Source organism: Stomoxys calcitrans, chromosome 1 (assembly GCF_963082655.1).
Source record: "Stomoxys calcitrans chromosome 1, idStoCalc2.1, whole genome shotgun sequence".
Taxonomy (NCBI): Eukaryota; Metazoa; Arthropoda; class Insecta; order Diptera; family Muscidae; genus Stomoxys; species Stomoxys calcitrans.
The window spans coordinates 264,511,290-264,527,044 of NC_081552.1; the positions used below are offsets into that span (position 1 = coordinate 264,511,290).

At 37.9% G+C, this 15,755-nt stretch overlaps 1 protein-coding gene across 1 annotated transcript in view; it reads right to left on the reverse strand.

Annotated features, from left to right (window-relative positions):
- LOC106093759 (tyrosine-protein kinase Abl) overlaps nucleotides 1–15,189 on the reverse strand; it is a 194,068-nt gene extending 178,879 nt beyond the window's left edge. Inside the window, exon 1 of the mRNA XM_059366813.1 lies at nucleotides 13,259–15,189. Coding sequence (XP_059222796.1) covers nucleotides 13,259–13,559 — 301 coding nt within the window. The 5' untranslated portion in view covers nucleotides 13,560–15,189. The remainder of the gene's footprint in view (nucleotides 1–13,258) is intronic.
- Between the last annotated feature and the right edge of the window lie 566 nt (nucleotides 15,190–15,755).

The following is a 15,755-nucleotide window of genomic DNA, read 5'->3' on the forward strand; positions in this document are numbered from 1 at the left end:
TTTAGATATAGCTGCCATATAGACCGATCTCCCGATAAAGGGCCTGAAGCCCATAAAAGCTTTATTTATTACCCGATGTCGCTGAAATTTGAATTAGACCACTCAATATCCTCGCCAATTTTCACTAGATTGTGGCGAAAGGGGGTTTACATATACACCCGAGGTGGTGGATATCCATTAAGTTCGGTCCGACCGAACTTAATGCCTTTTTACTTGTTTAGCCCTCAAATATATTCTCATCTTAATTTTTTAATGATCTTGGATCTTCGGATCATGACTTCTTGACTTCTTGAGCCGCTAGAGGGCGCAGTTATTATGCAATTTGTCTGAAATTTTGCAGGAAGTGTTTTGTTTTGGCTCGATCGATTTACAACATGATATAGCCGCTATAGGGCGCAGTTACTATCCAATTTGGCTAAAAGTTTGCACCACGTATTTCGTTATGACTTCCAACAACTGTGCCAAGTGTTTGTCTAAATCGCTTCATAATGATAGCTGATATAGCTCCCATATAAACCGATCACTCGGTTTATATGGGATAAGAATTCTTATCCGATTTTGCTGAAACTTTGCACATTGACTTCCACTTTGGTCTCCAATAGCCAAAAGAATTATGGCTTATAACTTGGCACCAATAACATAGCAATTTTTATCCATTATCATAACGACCGTACTTCTTCACAGTACGTTACGAAACGTTACGTTACAGTAAATGGTGAGCCCTATCGTGAGATGATATTCGACTTTTCTTTTTGGCCAAAATGCAAGAGCTTGATTTGCATGACATGTGGTTTCAACAAGACGGTGCCACATGACACACAGCACGCGTAACAATGGACTTATTGAGAGGCGAGTTTGTTTTTAATAATAAGTCGCATAGTTGAGAATGTATTAAACTAACATTTAAGACAACAATTCTGTTATCAAGTATAAAATCCTACACCTAAGGCATTGTTTCCTTAAACAATTGTAATATTGGGCTGTGTAGGGTATCACAATGGGCCAAAAAATATCAACAACAGGTTTCCTCTTCATTTATCATTTTCGATCTTTTATTAGCGCTTGAAAACAGTCCCTTATAAATGTTCAGTCATAAAATCTGGCCACTTTAATTACCAGCACAATTAGCAAATTTTATGATTGGTTACAATATGAAACCAAGCGCTTGATCACATTTCCAGACCACCGAATTTGCCATGGGTCTCATAAAATCCGCTAAGTAAACACAAGGTAATCACCACCACTGACACCATGGAGGACATGAAATAAAAATGTCATTTGGACTGTTACACACTAAGTAAGTGGAAGTAATAAATCACACAGAACAACAGGGCCGGCCACCCACTACAAATAAGTGTCGCTTGCATTGGGTCGCTCTCTCCCTTACAAGCTGGCAGTTAATGAGGAGATGACCATGATGAATTGCTGAAGGGTGCAATGACGAATGGTGGTTTGGTGCAACATCAAACCATTGACATTTATTCGAATTTGGGTTTCATATGGTATTTGCTAAAAAAAAATAAAACAAAAATGTCTACCAATCTTCTTCTTCTTCTCGTTTCCAATTATATGCCGGCCGGCTAGTCTATGTAGACTTTCTTAGGGTCGTTTTAAGTGTTGATGAAATTGATGATTTGTTATGTGGTGTTGCTGTGCTCTAGTTTCCGTTGTCTCCATCCGTTTATTCGTTCAATGCTCGCCCGCCATTCCTCTGTCTGTGTCATAACATGCGTGACTAAGTCTCATCGTCGTATTGTGTGTGAGTTCTACCGCCGCTTGCGAGCTCTATACCTTTTTTTCTTCGAACCTTGAGCACAATTTAGTTTTATTTACGCCTCAAAACGTCGCTTTTAATAAACGAATGATGGAAATACGGCGTAAATCAGAGAATGAAAACCACAGCTTATGTTTAACAAAAATAGCATAGTGCTTTAGTAGATGTATACGACGAGTGGGTCTAGCAAACTATGGCAGGCAGACACGTTTATGTCCGTTCGCATTGGAGCTAGAAATCTTAGATGATGATTTGTCATCAGCATTTGTTAATTTCTGTATTTCTCACATAAATTCACATATGAGGGGGCTAGCAGCTGACTACTGACTACTGTTTATCTCCTGAGATGTATTTCCTACTAAATTGAAAAAAAAAAACACTTAAATACATAAAAAAGGGTTGAAATTGGGTTGCCCAAAAAGTAATTGCGGATTTTTTAAAAGAAAGTAAATGCATTTTTAATAAAACCTAGAATGAACTTTAATCAAATATACTTTTTTTACACTTTTTTTCTAAAGCAAGCTTAAAGTAACAGCTGATAACTGACAGAAGAATGCAATTACAGAGTCACAAGCTGTGAAAAAATTTGTCAACGCCGACTATATGAAAAAGCCGCAATTACTTTTCGGGCAACCCAATATATAAAGTTAACATTCCTAAGAAGAAACAAGTAAATAGGCGTTAACTTCGGCCAGACCGAACTTTGCATATCCACCACCTCGGGTATATAGGTAAACCACCTTTCATCAAAATCCGGTTAAAATTGCATTCCCTTCGTCCCATAGCAGTTATATCGAAATTTGATCCGATTTGGACCAAATTCTAAAAAATACAGTAGCTGTATCTAAAAATAAAACGATCTGAACCATATACAACATGGATGTCGGAAAGCTTAAAATAAGTCAATTTGTCAAATTTCAGTTAAATCGGATTATAAATGCGGCTTATTTGGGGCCAAGACTTTAAATCGAAATATCGGTCTATATGGCAGCTATATCCAAATCTGAACCGATCTGGACCAAATTGTAGAAAGATGTCGAAGGGCCTAACACAACTCTCTGTCCTGAATTTCATAAAAATCGGATAATAAATGTGGCTTTTATGGGCCTAAGACCCTAAATCGAAAAATCGGTCTATATGGCAGCTATATCCAAATCTGGACCGATCTGGGCCAAATTGTAGAAAGATGTCGAAGGGCCTAACACAACTCTTTGTCCCGAATTTCATCAAAATCGGATAATAAATGAGGCTTTTATGGGCCTAAGACCCTAAATCGAAAAATCGGTCTATATGGCAGCTATATCCAAATCTGAACCGATCTGGGCCAAATTGACGAAGGATGTCAAAGGGCTCAACACAACTCACTGTCCCAAATTTCAGCAAAATCGGATAATAAAAGTGGCTTTTATGGGCCTGAGACCCTAAATCGGAGGATCGGTCTATATGGCAGCTATATCCAAATCTGGACCGATCTGGGCCAAATTGACGAAGAATGTCAAAGGGCCTAACAAAACTCGCTGTCCCGAATTCCATCAAAATCGGATAATAAATGAGGCTTTTATGGCCCCAAAACCTTAAAACGAGAGAACAGTCTATATGGCAGTTATATCCAAATCTGGACCGATCGGGGCCAAATTGGAGAAAGTTGTGGAAGGGCTCAACACAACTCACTGTCCCAAATTTCAGCTAAATCGGATAATAAATGTAGCTTTTAATGTCCTAAGACCCTAAATCGGCGGATCGGTCTATATGGCAGCTATATCCAAATCTGAACCGATCTGGACTAAATTGTAGAAAGATGTCGAAGGGCCTAAGACAACTCACTGTCCCAAATTTCAGCAAAATCGTATAATAAATGTAGCTTTTATGGGCCTAAGACCCTAAATCGGAGGATCGGTCCATATGGCAGCTATATCCAAATCTCAACCGATCTGGGCCAAATTGACGAAGAATGTCGAAGGGCCTAACAAAACTCACTGTCCCAAATTGCAGCAAAATCGGATAAGAAATTTGGCTTTTATGCGCCTAAGACCCTAAATCGGCGGATCGTTCTATATGGCAGCTATATCAAAATCTGGACCGATCTGGGCCAAATTGGAGAAAGATGTCGAAGGGCCTAAGACAGCTCACTTTTCAAAATTTCACAAGAATCTGATAATAAATGTGTCTTTTATGGGCCTAAGACCCTAAATCGGAGGATCGGTCCATATGGCAGCTATATCCAAATCTGGACCGATCGGGGCCAAATTGGAGAAAGTTGTCGAAGGGCTCAACACAACTCACTGTCTGAAATTTCAGCTAAATCGGAAAATAAATGTAGCTTTTATGGGCCTAAGACCCTAAATCGGAGGATCGGTCTATATGGCAGCTATATCCAAATCTGGACCGATCTGGACCAAATTGACGAAGGATGTCGAAGGGCCTAACACAACTCACAGTCACAAATTTTAGCAAAATCGGATAATAAATGTGGCTTTTATGGGCCTAAGACCCTAAATCGGAGGATCGGTCCATATGGCAGCTATATCCAAATCTAGACCGATCTGAGCCAAATTGGAGAAAGTTGTCGAAGGGCTCAACACAACTCACTGTCTGAAATTTCAGCTAAACCGGAAAATAAATGTAGCTTTTATGGGCCTAAGACCCTAAATCGGAGGATCGGTCTATATGGCAGCTATATCCAAATCTGGACCGATCTGGACCAAATTGACGAAGGATGTCGAAGGGCCTAAGACAACTCTCTGCCACAATTTTCAGCAAAATCGCATAATAAATGCGCCTTTTATGGGCCTAAGACCCTAAATCGGAGGATCGGTCCATATAGCAGCTATATCCAAATCTGGACCGATCTGGACCAAATTGTAGAAAGATGTCGAAGGGCCTAAGACAACTCACTGTCCCAAATTTTAGCAAAATCGCATAATATATGTGGCTTTTATGGGCCTAAGACCCTAAATCGGCGGATCGGTCTATATGGGGGCTATATCAAGTTATAGTCCGATATAGCCCACCTTCGAACTTAACCTGCTTATGAACAAAAAAAGAATCAGTGCAAAGATTCAAGCTTTGAAATGTTGGACGCTTTCTATTCTGCATTTTCTTAAATAAACCAAGCACAGAATTTAGGGGATCGAAAGTATCCAAAGCTCTGTTAAATATATCTAGAATATTGTTTGTCCTATGAATTTTCCGAGCATGATCAACGACGAGCAAAACGGTTACTGGCAGTATTGAGGCTGACATTCCCATGCTGCACGATACGTGGACCTACGTTATCGTTGAGAAGGGGTTTGTTGAAATGGGGTGGCAACAAGAGGTAAGCGTTCAAAAAAATTGTGAACTTACCCCCCAAACCATTCCCAAGAAATACATAGAGCCAATGTAGGGAGGCCACCGTAGCGCAGAGGTTATCATGTCCACTTATGACGCTGAACGCATGGGTTTCGAATCGTGGCGAAACATCAGAAAAAATGTTTTGTCAGCGGTTGTTATCCTCTGCTAATGCTAATGGGGTACTATGCCATGTTAAAACTTCTCCCCAAAGAGGTGTCAGAATATACTAGAGTAGGTGTAGGGTATTATACAGTCGGCACCGCCCGACTTTCGCCCTTCCTTACTGGTTAGTTCTCGTTTTTCGGAAAATCATCTCAAAATTTTCAACAAAAATCGTACACAAATTGCGCCACCCAAGTAACAATATTTTTGACATCAAAACTACTCCTCTAGAGCTGGGAGTGACATCTTTAAATTTCCTATGTGAAAGTTTGCGATTTTTTTTATCTCTTTGCACCAGCAATTACAATTATTTATCAGCTAGTGCCCCCTACAAAGCAATAATTTCGCCGTTGTTGTTTTTTTTGTTTCTCTCATACAATTTCTTGGATTCCCAAAAGCCGCCTTGTCGTTTTGTCGTTCTACATCTCTCCCTAGGTTTAGTTCATGCTTTTGACAAAATCTACATAATTTGCATTTTTATGATTTGTTTTTAACCGAAGTGAGTGAGTGAGTACGAATAAGTATGTGATTGTGTGCGTTTGGCTTTGTCAGAGTTTATTCGTTACGCTGTTCTTTGCTTCTGGAATTTGTTGGGTGAGAGCGGATTGTAAGACAAGATGGGTGGATATACATAAGAGGGGGGAGTAAATTATTATCGAGCGTAGAGTGTATGGCGACTGCAACGAGTTGCTCGTTTAGATCTCAATCCCTCCTTCCGTCCGTCAGTCAGCCGTTTATGTTTTTTTTTTCTTTGTAACGAAACGAAATAAATCGCACAGATTGTTTGAAATTCTGATTTGTGATTTCCATTTGGGTTTTTTTTTTTCTCTTCATTCATCGTGTAATTGTTTTGTTAAACGTTTCTAACGCTAATCTTGTTTATGTATTTTCCGTCGTTGCTTATTTGAGGGCTTTTGAGAACATTATTCGTATAAGGCCGTCGCCGCCACCGCCATCATCATCAGCATTATAGTTGTAAAGTTCTGTTTTCTTCAAGTTGTAGGTAGCAGACGAGAGCAAGCGGCATTGTTTGGAGTCGAAAGTGAACTAAATTTCCTTTTTTCCATTGGCTGTTGTGAATGAATTGTTGTGGGAAATATGGAAAATGTTTGCTGTTGTTAATTTTTTATGATGCTAAGCGGCTTTACGTTTGTAAATAGCTATATTGTTCCTCCATTCTCTCTAATATTAAGTGAAATTTATGTATGTATAACTTTAGGAAAACTCTCCAGCGTATGAAGTCATTGAAGTTATGATGGGAACTACTGACGAAGTTGTTATTAACAGGAAACGCTTGAAGAGATTATTTACTGGCTAAAGGAGATTAGGGTTTGTATATAAAAGCTTTGGAACATATAGGTCGCTCATTCTATACGATTAACTTCAGGTAACATTTTGAATTTATGACAGCATATGCTTTGGTAAAAAACAAGAATGCTACGTACAGATTTTCATAATACAATATTTGAGGGTTTCAGGTTATTCTAGAAGTGAAATAAGAAGAACGGGGTATATGAGAGCTGTATCAGATTTTGCGCCGGTATAAACCCGTGTCTGGAAATCCATAACGGACCAAATGCATAATTTAAGATTATACCCTGTATGGAGACGAGAATGCTAATCGAGAGGTTTGACCTAGAGCTGGAAAACTATCGATATTCGCCACATTCGATATTTTGGATATTTCTAATAATGAATTAACGATGCTATCGTTGTTGTTGTAGCAGTGTGTTATACACAGAGGCGGCAGCCTTTGCCAATGAAGAACTCAATCGGGTCAATCCTGTACGTACAACCGGCTGCCATGGGATTGCTGCTATCGTTAATTTTCTATCGCCTATATTAAAAACGAAACTGAGGAGATCAATTTACATAGAAGCAATATCAATCCATAGACCGTTGGAAACCAAATTTAATGAAGTCAGTTGAAAACAAATCATTGTGCAAAATTTAAGGATGATCATTACGCCCTCTATAAGCTCGAGAAGTAAACACTGGAGATTAAATAAGGAAGCAATATCAGGTTATCGACCAATTAGAACGATACTTGCATACTCAACAGGAAGGACGATTGAAGAATTTAAGATTGGTATACATTCGGGATTGGATCGCTGATTTTTTGTTCAAATTTGCAGATAGTGGAACTTTGTCGATAGGAAATACATATATCAATCGATATTCCGCCAAATCTAATGGTGATTTCGATTGTGAAAAAAATGTAGCATTTTTTCGACATGTTGCACTGAAATCGAAATATTGTATTCATTTGTCCAAAAAAAAAGTAACCCCACCACCAGGTGTGGTGTTTATTTGTAATGATGTTGCCTTCATAGAGTGGAAGAATGTTGCATTTCTTACACCGTTCAAAGTTTACGGTGGAGAATGTCGCACTTAAAATCAGAGGCTAACAATCAAGCAAATATTGTTTTAACAGAAGAAGAAGAAGAGATAATTTTGTTATATGTTTTGGAAAAAGTGGCATATTATTAAGAAGAAATATATAAAAATGGAAAAAGGGAACGCGTATTATTTACTTAACGGCATATTAGACGCATAGCTAGAAAGTTTTTCAAGGATGCGATTTTTACCGTATTATTTGGTCAAATTATAACATATGGACAAATTAACATGTTCGATTGATAATGCAAAAAGAGTAACACTATGAGAGGGTTGGGGCAAAATGTTGTACTCAAAAAATCATACCTGAGATTAGTTATGGCGGAGTAAAACTTAACATTCCAACTTGCTTGGAGGTAAAGGCATTTTTTTTTTATTGGCAACACTGATTTTATCAAATCAGCTGTTTGTGCTTTACTGTTACACATTTTAAGTTTGGTTCATAATTTAGCCATGGATAGACTTCGATCACTTTATCAATCACTGGATATGTATCATGGCGAAACAATCAAAGGTGGTCTCATTTGTGCAACAACCACAAATCATATGTGCAACAACCACAATCATCTTGCCATCAAGCTGATCGAAGTTTTCGATATTTTGGATATTTTTCAACATACCAACTTGCGTGGAGGTAAAGGCAACTTCTTTTTATTGGCAACACTGATTTTATCAAATCAGCTGCTTGTGCTTTACTGTTACACATTTTAAGTTTGGTTCATAATTTAGCCATGGATAGACTTCGATCACTTTATCAATCACTGGATATGTATCATGGCGAAACAATCAAAGGTGGTCTCATTTGTGCAACAACCACAAATCATATGTGCAACAACCACAATCATCTTGCATCAAGCTGATCGAAGTTTTCGATATTTTGGATATTTTTCAACACACGCGTGTTTATACGTGTGCGTACATGAGCAGAGACTATGCGAGAAAGAAGATAACAACGAAAAGAATACAAACAAAAATCTGTCATCTTAATACCGTCAAACCTGGCTTGCTGTTAACAGCTGTTCGCGTGAGACCACCTTTTTACATCCGCCTTGGATATGTAAGTTAAAAAGGAAATGTTTACTTAATTTTACTTATTCTTACCTTCTTTCTTTTCGTTTATTTGCTCAAATATTAGCCAAGCCCTAAAACCCCATTTGACTAATGGAATACATTTAAATTTAACATTTTATAAAAAAATTTCATAAGTATAAACATTTAATAATGGATGAATAACTACTCAGTTGAGACAGCTTAAATGATTAACAATCCAACAAAAATTTTTTAGGCTTATCAAGCAAATGCCGCCATCGTTTCCATTTTTAAATGAATAGGAAATATTTGGCATTTAAGTAAATAAAATATGGACCATTTGTTACACTAAAAATCATTGGTATACTCTCCAAGTTGGTAATTATGATTTTCGGTTTCTCTCCCTTGGTTCACTTCAGTAAAAATATGTTCTTTTTTTACACTGAATATGAGGATGTCCCGACCAGAACAATAAGACATTGTACAAATTTGCCATACATCTCCATTCCGTCTCCTGCGTAAAGTGACGTATCATTGATTTGATGATGCTTTAATTTCAGACTGATATTAATGAAAATAAATTCGATTGGAATGACTTTAGGTAAACTACCAACTTCTCCAGTTGTACGTGGTGTTGAGGGTAAATTCCGAGATATCATTAACACATCATCCGCTTGCTTTATGCTAGCTGTAGGAAAGTAGGACTCCTTTTTCTGACGCATGCTACGGAACTCACAGTGATGGAATTCGTGGTTCCAATCCTAGTGATATATATCAAAAAACTGAATCTGAGAACCAAAAGGGTGATCAATAAACTCAAGCAAACACGGTTAAAGCACCCAAACTAACAAAAATGCGGGTGTTGTTGAAACCACATTTTTAAATAGAGGTGGCGATCCTCGTCAAGCTCCTGTAGATGAGCAAGATCGTTCCGGTCCAAAAGACCGATCGCCGCGGAACAGTGTAGCCATTGGTTATTAAAGGCGTGTGTGTGTTACTCACAGCTATCCCGTGCTGGGCATTGGTAAGTTGTGGTATACTATCAAGTCAACTCTCGAATCCCGGTCGAAGAATTGATGGGTCCTACACAACACTTTGGTAACATTGCAAAGAGTAATACGAAAATATGCTTTAGATTGTTGAAACGTTAATTTTTTCAGTTTTCCGGGAGTTATGGGGCGAAGAGATTTTTTGCATCCGTGCTCTCTAAGCTTATGAACAACTATTACATTTTAAAACCGACATAGTTACAAACGTCGTCCCTACCACCTGCGCTGGGTCTTGACACAATCCCCTATAATGATGCCAGAGAATTGGGATGTGCCGGAAGTCTGTCTACGTCCCTCAACATGTCTCCGGTCTTCTAGTTCTTAGTGTTTCACAAATGGGCATGGCGAACTCGCTACCGAAGCCCGGAAAGGATTTTCCCTTGTTAGAATCCTGACTTCCTTCTCTTCCTAATAGATAAATAATACTACATTTTCCGAGCCTTGTTGGAAAAATTTAGCTAATAACATAAAATAACTGCTTTGCACACCTTCGAGGTCTCAACCAGGACAAGCGTGCCAAAGGACAATCCTTGTAACTCTTGGCTTTTCTAAGGCTTTTGATACCATCAGTAATGTCTCCTTTTGTGGGTAGGTCACCAACACATACCTCCAAATGCAAATTGCAAATTTGCCATCAACATTCCACTGAGGAATAATGGTACCTTCCAATTCAAGTTTAAGCTCAATGATAAGGGACCTCCTTTTATCAATCCCATGGCAGTCGGTTATGCGTATTAGATTGACCCGATGGAGTTCTTCAACCTCCTTTTTATAGCCGAGTCCGAACGGCGTGCCGCAGTGCGACACCTCTTTAGGGAGAAGTTTTTTATATGGCTACGATGCATAGCATAATACCTCACGAATGTCGTCAGCATTAGGAGAATATAACAACCACTGAAAATTTGTTTGAAAATTTAGAATGCCAATTATTTGTGTGGTGACGAGGAATCGGAGTCGAGTTGGGTACCCGGAGTACAAGTCAAATTCGCATATTTAAGCCGGAGCTGGATCACAGATCTAAGTTGAATAAGCTTGCTACAACTCCTAACAGGACTCCGGCTAAATACTCCTACGCCTCACCTCAACTTATTTTCCATTTTACTCCCTCCAGATGGCATCGATATCGACAGGCTTTTCCTCACTTCTCATGTTTATCATATCAATCTGTAGACAAATTGATATGGTCAAGCAGCGTAACGAGGATGCGCTAGCGGTAAAAAGCAACGCGTGATGCTAAAATTTGCAAAATCTGCCAATTGCGAATGTCAACAAACGTCTGTACTCGGAACAATTTATTTCTCATATAAAATGTCATCATCATTAAATTTGCGTGTCTACATTAGATTAATAGTTATTCGATTATTGTTGACGTTTCAAATAAACAAAAAATTGAACACGTTGCATTTTCAAATATATTTATAAATTGAATAATTTTCGACGGTTAAAACGACATCCAAACGACATGTATTGTATGATAAAATTTTATTCGATTGGGTTACAATTTTCTAGCAGAATATCAAATAAACCGTTACCATAAGGTCTAGAGCTGGTAAAATATCGATGGCAACATCGATATTTGATTTTTTGTCTGAATATCGATTGATATTTTTTCTATCGATACTATTTTCAAAGTCCAATTTGTTGCAAAATTTAACAAAAAAGCGATCCTATCCTGAATGTATCTCATAAGATACATTGCGCCTATAGAGGGCGCACATTACTTTTATATAAATCAAACTCTTGATTCTTGCTTCTCATTTTCGTTTAAAATATAGGTGATGGGAAATAAACGTTGTTATCGATACTACGACATTTATTATTAATATCGAATGTTGCTACTATCGATACTTTGCCAGCTCTAATATGGTCCCGTTTTGTTTCATTAAACAATCAATTAATCGCTGAAACTGAATTTTCGAATAAATATCAATCGAATAATCCAAAATTCAAATAAATTTACATAATAATGGACAAGCACAAAAAATTTAAAAATGTTGACAAAATACAAAGATTAAAAAATTAGCCAACGACATTGTAGGTATGTCAGCTGTTTGCTTTCCGTTGTTGTTGTAGCAGTGTGTTGTACACCGAGGCGGCAGCCCTTGCCGATGAAGCACTTAATCGGGTTAATCCGGTACGTACAACGGACTGCCTAGGGATTGAATTTTGCTTTCCGAATTCCGTGGTACTTTAAAATCCCTGATTGTTTTCCATACCACGCACCTTAGTTGATTTATGTCCGGTATTGTGTCCCTTCACATAAATTATCTTTGATTATTTAAACCCATTTTTTGTCTTGTGGTCTGTAATAAATGTACCCAACACAGGCGCAATTCATATTCCCAATTCATCATCCCACGGGATGAAAATTTTCTTCGACATTTTCTAAGGTGGGCTACCGAAAAGTTGCGGTGGGCCAATATGTACAAAATAATTTGTACACACCAATTAGAAAATGAGCGGGAATTTTAGTTATTGGGTTGCCCAAAAAGTAATTGCGGATTTTTCACATAGTCGGCGTTGACAAATTTTTTCACAGCTTGTGACTCTGTAATTGCATTCTTTCTTCTGTCAGTTATCAGCTATTAATTTTAGCTTGCTTTAGAAAAAAAGTGTAAAAAAAGTATATGTATTTGATTAAATTCCATTCTAAGTTTTATTAAAAATGCATTTACTTTCTTTTAAAAAAATCCGCAATTACTTTTTGGGCAACCCAATACATATCCTGAATCCGCTCAACCCACAACCTTATTATGTTTATTACATGTCCAAATATAGATTAAGAAGCCATATGTACTTGCTCTTTGATATTCTAATTCAATGCTGTGAAATCCATTTATTAGTCTGAAGGGAAGCTAAATTTTAAACAAAAAACTCCAGTCGCTCGAATTTTGCACATATAATTCTTTGTTTTTTAGCCTAATAATACCCTACACATATCCTATAGGTACAAAGTGGGAGCTATGTCTAATTCTGAAACAATTTTGATGGACTTCGGCGAATGTTTTCAGATAGGCTATTAAACAATCCGTATCAAATTAACATGGACACATGGACAGACAGAGGAACATAGATAAATTGAATCCGAAAGCGATTCGGCGTCGATCGGTATACTTATCAATGGGTCTATCTCTCTAAGTTATAATACCCTGTACCACAGTAGTGGTGTATAAAAATTGGCATGTCGATGGCCCTGCTGTGACCTCCATTTGTAAAATTACCGGTTGTTTATAGTTTTAAAGAAAACTTCATTACAAATGCGGTCAATAGCGTACGCTACATAAGATTTGGTCTGGTCGCTCTTTATACGATCATCATTGTTACAGCAAATATAGTTTTATATTTAAGTCTATTTCCATAAAAGGAAATTTAAAACAATCAACTAACTCAGCAATGGATTCGTAATGTCAAACCAATGTCACGTTCACACTTGTATTTTTTTGTGGAGCTTTTTCTGGTTGGTTTCGATTCGTCAGTCCAATTAGAAAGCAGGAGTAAACATCACTTTACTTACCATTATGTTCTGTAAAGATATTCATTCCAATTGGCGCACATCGATTATCTTTTGGATTATGACACGATGATGAAGCAGAGACACCACCTCCTACCGAACGGTGCAAGCCACCAGCAACAGCTGCTGGAGGTGCCGAAGATTTGATGCGCGATCCTCGCAACGTCGAGCCAGCACCCAAAGCATTAACAGGCAGGCCATGGGAGCCAACGGGACTGCTACTGGATACGCCAATACAGCTGGCGGTACCGCCATGGCTGCCACTTGAATGCGAGCCACGTTCTTTGCCTTGCTGAGCACCCATAGTGGCGACGAGTGGCGAGTGGAATCCAAGGGTTTGTCCCAAGGCAAAGAATGGAACGGTGAAAGAATGTTTTTACTTCAATCTGCTGCCTCTGCCGCACAAAAAATGTGTATAATTCTTCTATCTGTTGTGTTGTCGAACGTGTCGTCGCTGTCGTCTCTACTCCCCATTCAGGAGAGGTAGAAGAAGAAGAAAAAAACAACAACTGGTAGACACACGCGGCGTACGGTGCGGCAAAACAAGGGGAGAGCGAGAGGATTACACGAAGGATGAAGTACACATACAAAAGGCTGGCTGCTAGACTGCGCCGCGCTGCTGGCTGTCACTTGTAAAAGTAATTACGATGTTATACGCGAAGCGAAAGAGAGCAAGAAACACCGCACCGAAAGAGATATAGAGAGCGCAACAATGAAGAGGCGTATAAAACGCAACTACAAAATGCTGGTGGTGGTGGTGGGTGGGTGGTTGCAAGGTAAAAGGTGGTGTTCTAGATTTTTTCAATGTTTCCCAATGAAAAGCCAAGTATTTTTCGCACTCATCCATTAATTAGGGAAATAATTAAATATTTTCTCACTGTCTCTACAGTTGGCGATATCATTTCCCTTGTTATGGATGTTTTAACTTTTTTTCAAACTCTATCTCTCTTTTATATTCTTTCTTAAAGAACGTCGTTGCCGTCGTCGTCGTCGTCGCGTTTTATGCTTTTCTCGAATTTCCTTTTATGTCATTCGCACTGGTTGTAGACACCGAAACAAGAATTTAACCACAAAAAGGAAGTTGTAATCAATTGTTACTAATTCTTCTTAATAATTTTAGATTTTTTCTACCAACGAAAACACGGATTTTCGTTTAAAAAAATTTATTGGTTTTCATTAACAACAAATGTATTGTGAATTTTATGTCGAGATGAATTTACAAATACAACGCCCAGCCCCATACATGAAAGCGGGGTTTGAATAGTTGTCGTCGTCGTCGTCGCTGGAGCAACTCGTCTTTCTTCCGCTTGCACCTTTAAATACACATTCTTTGATACGGCACTTATTCTTGGAGCCTCCCAACCATATATTCATTTATTTTCAGGCATTTCTTTTTTTCTTTCCATTTGAGCTTTCAATTTTCATTTTTGGGATTACTTCAAAAACTTCTTTATTTCTTATTTTATTATCTGATTTTTCGATATTTTCCAAAAATATTCGTTGCTTGCCACTTCACTTTTACTTCGGCCCCGTCGTTATTTATTCCGACTCATTTATTTTTTTTCCAATTGTCTCTCGACAATTTTACAATTTTTTATACAACTTTAATTTTTTCACATTTTTTCTCCTTTAAATTTGTGTTCAATTGCTGTTGCTACGACTGCTATTGCTGCATTGGGGCCCCCACTAAAACACCAACACTTTGACACTCGCGACACAACAATATTGTTTTTTCTTTTTCATAAAACAAAAAGCAAAATATTGTTTTGCCGAATACAACAAAAGGTACATAATACTTTTAAATTCTTCAATTCATTTAATAAATTATTTTTTTATTTATTTGGTTGCTTTATTGTTGTTGTTATTCAGTTATCCATTGCACTCTGTTGTTGTTGCAACAGCAAAGCAATCCGCTACCGTACCGACCTCAGTTGCGCTAAATCAATGAATGAATAAATTGAGAGGACACTTTAACTTAATGCCAAGAGAGAACATGAGAGACACGAAGTGTGGAATGAAGGAATTTGCAAAAACTTTATCCATTCACTGGAATTGGGTGTTTTTTGTTATTAAACCCAGTGAATGTTCTACGCCTCATAATCATGGTTCGTTCACACGAATTACTGGACCATTGTTTGATATTAGCTGTATTTTATTTTAGTACTATATATTTGTATGCAAATGCCATCTATTCAGGACAACAAAGTTCTGGATAAATAACCGTTGCAGGCTTATGTAGAAACATCTGTCGCCAGAGTTGCCACCAAATGTTTTTCACAAATAAGTGTGGCCATCTACAAGAATACTCTTAACTCAAATGTGAATGGCATATAAAAATTAAAACCCGTTATTTATAAAATTGCGTGAACAAATCCCAATACTGTCATCCATTTTTGGATGATGGCTACCCTTATGAATTACACATGACGGTAACTCTGGAGAGCTGTTAAAATAAATATACGGAGTTAAGGCTGAGTGCATCCTTAAGGTGAGGTCATGC